Source organism: Saccostrea echinata, unplaced genomic scaffold, assembly GCF_033153115.1.
Source record: "Saccostrea echinata isolate AGI-Se365-2 ecotype Australia unplaced genomic scaffold, CSIRO_AGI_Sech_v1 ptg000015l, whole genome shotgun sequence".
NCBI classification, from domain to species: Eukaryota; Metazoa; Mollusca; class Bivalvia; order Ostreida; family Ostreidae; genus Saccostrea; species Saccostrea echinata.
The window spans coordinates 6,154,061-6,160,850 of record NW_026889764.1 but is presented as its reverse complement, the minus strand read 5'-3'; the positions used below and the strand labels follow the sequence as shown (position 1 = coordinate 6,160,850).

Sequence of the window (6,790 nt, the reverse complement as noted above, 5' to 3'; positions counted from 1 at the left end):
GTGTAGAATGACATTTAAATACATGAATATTGATACGCAGTGAAGTTATATTCTGAACTAATTATCCTGGTTTTTCTCACCATTGAATGTTTTTGAACCCCCCCCCCCCCCCCCAAATAAAAAAGAAAATGAGTTGAACACGAAATAATGTTTTGACAGCACGCAAAAGTCCAATGAAACTGTAACTATATATTGATATATATAGAACATGCACGCCTAGATTTAGTATATGTATATACAGTACTGAAAGCTGGTATCTTATACAAAGGTTCACCTATACTCTGGTAAGTTTTAAGAAATTTTTATTAATTATGTACGAAATGTACTGTGATAATATATATATATATATGTATATATATATATATATATATATATATATATATAGTTATAGCCGAATAATTTAGCTAAATCTAGATCGATCTCGAAAAGCCGAAAAACAGAATGATGCAAATTTTAAGAAAACTGTTCTCTGCATTTACAGAAAAGAAGTACACGTGTTTCATATGGTTTCTCCTCAACCTTATAGTAAAATATATTCTATATACATGTAATTAAACGGAGACCAAAAATGTGCGATGATACATGTATAATTGTTTATTTATCCGTATAGGCAGAAGATTTACGAAAATGACAAAACCTGTTTTCGGCGTTTTAACTGGTATTACATTCTGTGTTTTGCAGTTGGTTGCATTCTCGTATGGTGAGTAAAAATATAATGACATACAATACAGAAATAATATATCTACTGAAGCGTATTAGTGCCACTTGGACACTTTTTTATTTTTCATTTTCCACACTGTAATCTGTAAATTTTACACATGACTTTAATCTGTATATTTTACACTTTAATCTGTAAATTTTACACATTAATCTGTAAATTTTACATATTAATCTGTAAAATTTACACTTTAATCTGTATAATCTACACTTTAATCTGCATAATTCACACAATCAATTTGGCAGCTTCATACATCTTTTAAAGTAACGCGCCTTAAAGCCAACAGAGCATGAATCCTACGTGATAAAATCTAATTTTGATTTCTTATTTTACAATAAACGTGGAAAATAATTACTTATCAGATATTATATGTATTGATATAATACAAATAATAAGCAATCTGGTATCACTGATATAAGTGAGACTTTCGTAGAATATTTGAAAGAATTATGAATTCAGTGGAAGTGAAGAGCAAAGCAAACACACATATCTCAATGAATATGATACTGACATCATTATATCAAATTCATTTGATGCGCTAGGCAGTTCAATTATTGATAGCATTAATTGAATTACATTCAATATTTATTACTGGCACCAATTGAATTACATACTGAATGGAAAATTTTTAAATTACCAATTAATATATTAATTATTAAAGTATATACATGTAAATAATTAAAGTATATGATTTTATATTAATTTTGGAATAGCATAGAAATTAATATCCTTTGATTCAATGAGGTTTTATTATTGTTACGTTCTAAAATTACCGTAATTTTAACTGTTCTATTTTACATCATGATCATAGACCCATAAACATGTACAGCAATCTGAACTGCAAGTGAGAAGACAAACATATTTGAGATAGATATTTTTTACTGTTCGACGCTCTTTACTATAGTACTAAAGAAATATACTGGATTGAAAGCAGATTTCCGATATTTTGCTGGGGAAAATTACGAGGCCAATGAGAAAATCGCCCAACCTTACTTATCACAAGTATTAGCTTTCCTAAAAAGCTTGTCTGACTTGAGCAAATTTATTTTTACCCGAAGAATCAAGAAAAGTTAAATCCAGTGTAACCAACATGACTCTGAGTCATGAAATGAATTAGCACTAAGAAACAAGAAAAGTTCAATTCAGAAACTTGGACATCAGTTTATTCTATGTTCGGGAACCGTGAGCTCAATAATTTCGAGGATTTATACATAGGTACTTTATGCTTGTGTCCCCTGAATTATGTAAATATTAACTTTGGATATTTTTTTTATGCCCGATAAGGAATTTTTCCTTGATTATGTCCACCCGAAACTGAAATTTTCTGAAATTTATTCCAACGGGCCTGTTAATGAATAGAAAGATATAACCAGTGCTTTTGAAAGAAAAAGTTACAACACATAAAAATCTAAATATCAATTGGTGAACAATTTTGATAATTAAGAAATGTCTTATTAAAAATAATAAACGTGTTTCAAATGACTTAATATCTTTGCAATTAATTTAAAGCAAAAGAATATTCAACATTCATCCTTCACTTTGATATTTTTTTTAAACTATGAATAAATCAAACGTCTGCTAGTTATGAATATGTGTAGATTTATAAAAATTCTAAAGGTAGAGGGACATAGTGCATGCATTGAAAATAAACATCCAATCAGTAATTTATCTGATAGTGTTGACCTGACCAGCTTCATTCCTTCTGTTTTTGCTGTACATGAATGATGCAATTTTCGAGAATGGCCAAATGTTATGTAACCTGTAATGTATAATGTGATAATAATGGCATTGGCTCCAATACTCTGGCTTGTTTGGGTGTTTAGCATGTTTCCTATACTCCACATGCTCGCCAATTAATAGTTTAGATAGTATGAAGTTTCCAAGATCAAGTTATCACAAGAATTCTATTGAACGACTTGACCAACAAGCCTTGGCTAAATCTAATACTGTCTGACGCCATGACGTCAGACAATAATTATATACATGTATAAACTTTTATGCAAACACTTGTGAACATCTCAGATTTATACAATTTTTCAAATGTCATAGGTATAACACCTTGAAACAACCGTTCGATTTAAAATATTACAGTATAAGTTTTTCAGATTAAAGTTTGATTTTCAGGAATTGACAGGGCTGAATTATGTAGATTTTGGCTTTAGTTCTTTACACTTTAATGTGTTAAATTTACAGATTAAAGTGTAAAATTTACAGAATAGAGTGTAAATTTTACAGATTAAAATGTAAAATTTACAGATTAAAATGTAAATTTTACACATTAAAGTGTAAAATTTACAGATTCAAGTGAAAATTTTACAGATTCAAGTGTAAATTTTACACTTTAATCTGTAAATTTTACAGATTAAAGTGTAAAATTTACAGATTAAAGTGTTAATTTTACAGATTAAAGTGTGTAAATTTTACACATTAAATTGAAAACATCGTTTAAGTATGGTCTATTATAGTCAAATCGTTTTTAAATTATTTAATTAATATACGGTAGCGAAATCGGACATGCATAGAAATACAGCTACCCACTTCAAAAGTGAAGAAATATTTAGAAATAACTAAAGATTTTAAAAAAAATTGAAAGTCAGTTTGCATAGTAGGTTAAATGGGAAACAACCAAATTATGAAATGATTAGATTAGCAATCCCAAGAACGTCTTTTCCTTCTCTTTCGTTTGTCTAACATCACAAAACTGCCTAACAGATTGTCCTTTTGCGTTGATGAAATAGGTCCTAAACAAGAACTGTAAACCATTTTTATTTTTTTTTTATGCATTAATTGTGTCTTTTGAGTTTATTTGATAAATAAATTTGGTACAAAAATCATTTCCCTTTGACTCAGTTGTTTATATACATTTATAAACGTGATAAAACAGCTTTGGGATTTAACAGAGCTTTACCGGGCTCAAGAAAATTATCACACTGTCTTGTATTTTCATTTTTACCGAGTACCCGGGTACTCGATCGGAAAAACGTCCGAGTAACCGATTATTAAAAAAATTGACCGATTTGACATCCCTAATATATATATATATATATATATATATATATATATATATATATATATATATATATATATATATATATATATATATATATATATATATATATAAAAGATTATAATAAGAGTTTATTACACTGAAGCCCAGGCAAGACATTGTGAAAAGCTCCTATTTTGCTAAAGTTTGCTCACACTCTAACTCTATAGTGGTGAGCTCTTATGATTAAATAGTTTCATTCCTGGCAAACTGCTATATGTACTTGTAGATTTGTGATCATGTTCTGTACTTATATTAACAATATGAATATATAGACTGACAGCCAACATATTTCTGAAACAGAATTGTTTCTTATTTTTCAGCCGACCTTCCAGCTATTGGATTCAGTGCCAAGCTTTCCCGTAATATCCAGTTAGGAAAGGGAGAAGCGGTTAAGTACGACACCGTGATCACCAATAAGGGTAATGCTTATAACAGATGGTCAGGACATTTTACAGCGCCCCTTAAAGGACTCTATCTGTTCTCCTGTACCATACTGGCTCAGCATCGGTACCACGCACACATTGAAATAATGAAAAATGGATCGAAAATCTCCACCTTATATTCCAGCACGACTGACCAAAGTTCGCAGACCATTGTCCTAGTTTTACGTGAGGGAGACACTGTTTGGACAAGACAAGCCTGGACCGGGAGGCATCTGCATGACCATGTGGGGTACAATATGTTTACCGGAGTTCTGATATCAGAAAATGTCTAATGGTTTTATTGATTGGAGATTAAATTCCTGTTTGTAAACGAAATCAGGAAAATTCAAATAAAATACGGTTTAAGGATATGAGTGTAAAGCTTATTCTTTTTCTAAGTCACCAATAGATAACAAATAATACACAATACAACTTAACGCATAATACTTGGTAAATAACATTTAAACTCTTTTATAGGGAGTGTAGCAGTAGCATGCTAGGACTTGGAATTTAATGAAACTTGGCACATATTTTTATAATGATGTGCGAATCTAAAATTCAAAATAAGACGATTGTTACCATGGTGAGTGGCTACCATGGTAAACGGTATACATTTTTCATGGCTTAAAAACGTTACATTTTTGTGAAAATTGCCTTTTTCACAAATTGAAAGACTTTATTTGAAATGAAATGAACGGCCGTAAACGGATATATTTGAACATGTGCAAAAATCATACTTCCTAGCTTCACATTGCATTGTATTTCCAATATACAAGTCTACAAAAAGACTTTCGAGAAAAGAACGTGAAACCAAGGAAAACATTTAAGGTCAGACGATACGTTCCTCAAATATCTGTTTTGTAGATCTTCGTAATGTATGAAAAATATTCAAAATTTTAACTACCTTCTGATTTCTAAACCAGTTTCTAAACATCTTTAAAAAGTCCAAACACCAAAGAGTTTGATATTAGTAAATTAATTTTTTTCCAAAAGGATTATATAAGAAAACTACCCTCTGGTATCTTGCACAAATGCATGGTAAGGTACCTCATTTTTTTGTGAGTGGCAATACTTTAATGACAAAATCTTGGAAATAATTATATATTATTTAGGAACGTATCGTCTGTCCTTAAATTTATTTAATTGTTTCAACCAATGTTAAATGCCTTATCATTTTGACATTTTACGCTTTTTCCGCACTATTTGTATAAAATGTTGACACAATATGACGTCACAATTAATTTAACTTTTTTAAGCGCAACACTTATTCGAAGGTATACGAAATCACAATATACTTTGAGATGTTTGTAGGCAATTGTAGCTATAGAAATATGTCAAAACTCTTGAAACTGGTAGAGATTTAATCAGCGTTCTGTTATTATATATATGTAACACGAAAGGAGAAAATATTTGGCTGGACCGAGAATCGAACCCGGGACCCTAGCTTGCTTCACTAGTCAGGTGCTCTACCTACTAGCCCAAACCATTATATATCTCAAGTTCTCAACTAGCCCCCCTCCCCTCATGCGCTCTACTGTCCTCCCCGTAGTGAGACTTAGCCATCAGAGGGATTGAAAGACTGATGTGATCTGAAAGTTTTACAGTTTCCTGCTGTATAAAGGTGTGAAATAAGTGAACAATACAATATTTAGATAAAAATAAACATTACGCAACATTTTCTTAAAATTTATGACTAATTATGATTTACTCTATGAATCGTTAAGACGAAACTTTTTGGCTTTTAGAAAAGACGAGGGTTTAACAAGATCATGTTTTTTTCTTTTTTAAAAATCTTTTTGATTGTATCAAAGGAAGATTGTTCGATCACAAGAAGGCAAGTATTTGTAGTAAAATACATAGTTGCGGGGTAGGATCCATCTCCAAATGTACTACATGTACTATTATACATCGATCATGATCCGGACTGTTATAACACTATGGTTTGACTACTTATACAGATACCATACAACATAAAATACACATAACTACTTGTAATGAATGGAATACAAGTACACAAAATTGCTTCATTTGCATATGATAAGGAAACTCATCAGGGGTATTAAGAACTTCCTTATTGATATATCTATAGCATTAATGAATGTTCTTACCATAAGTGTAATGAACAGAATTTTTATCTTAAACCTACAAGAATACTAATTTAAGAGAATATTTATAAAAAAAAAAAAAAAAAAAAAAAAAAAAAAAAAAAAAAAAAACCATTGAAACATTTGTTAACAAGTGTGATGCAGACGTTCTAATCTTCCCTAAAGCAGTGACACGTGATGCAATGGCCAATGCCTTAAATCGAAAAGTAGGCATATCTTGCCAATACAAATAGGTTGTAGAGCATCCCAAGTTACATCTTTTGTGGCGTAAAAAGATGTTTTATTACATATATTTGAAAAGAAAATATTTCCTTTAGTTTCATTTTTTTGTTGCCAACACAGACTGATCAGTTGCAACACTGTACAGTAACTTAGCTTTCTAATTTCATAAAACAAGTATGTGTGTGTTTTTTTTATTAGGAAAAATATAAACGTACATATATAGTCATGCAGGTGGACTGCCTATGTTGTATATATACAATTGAGCTATGGTATC

The 6,790-nt window shown here is 30.4% G+C and overlaps 1 protein-coding gene across 1 annotated transcript; it reads left to right on the top strand.

Moving 5' to 3' along the window:
- The first annotated feature begins 615 nt into the window (after positions 1-615).
- Positions 616-4,495, top strand: LOC133187789 (complement C1q tumor necrosis factor-related protein 3-like). Its single transcript, XM_061323190.1, has 2 exons — positions 616-700; positions 4,088-4,495. Exons 1-2 carry the CDS (start codon positions 628-630, stop codon positions 4,480-4,482), a joined length of 468 nt encoding a protein of 155 aa, XP_061179174.1. The 5' UTR covers positions 616-627; the 3' UTR covers positions 4,483-4,495.
- The last annotated feature ends 2,295 nt before the right edge of the window (positions 4,496-6,790 follow it).

Bases quoted from the DNA above. Each gene is read 5' to 3' on its own strand.
- LOC133187789 (XM_061323190.1), top strand. From the start codon at position 628: ATGACAAAACCTGTTTTCGGCGTTTTAACTGGTATTACATTCTGTGTT. The intron at 701-4,087 runs GTGAGTAAAAAT...CTTATTTTTCAG, and splicing joins GTTGGTTGCATTCTCGTATG to CCGACCTTCCAGCTATTGGA.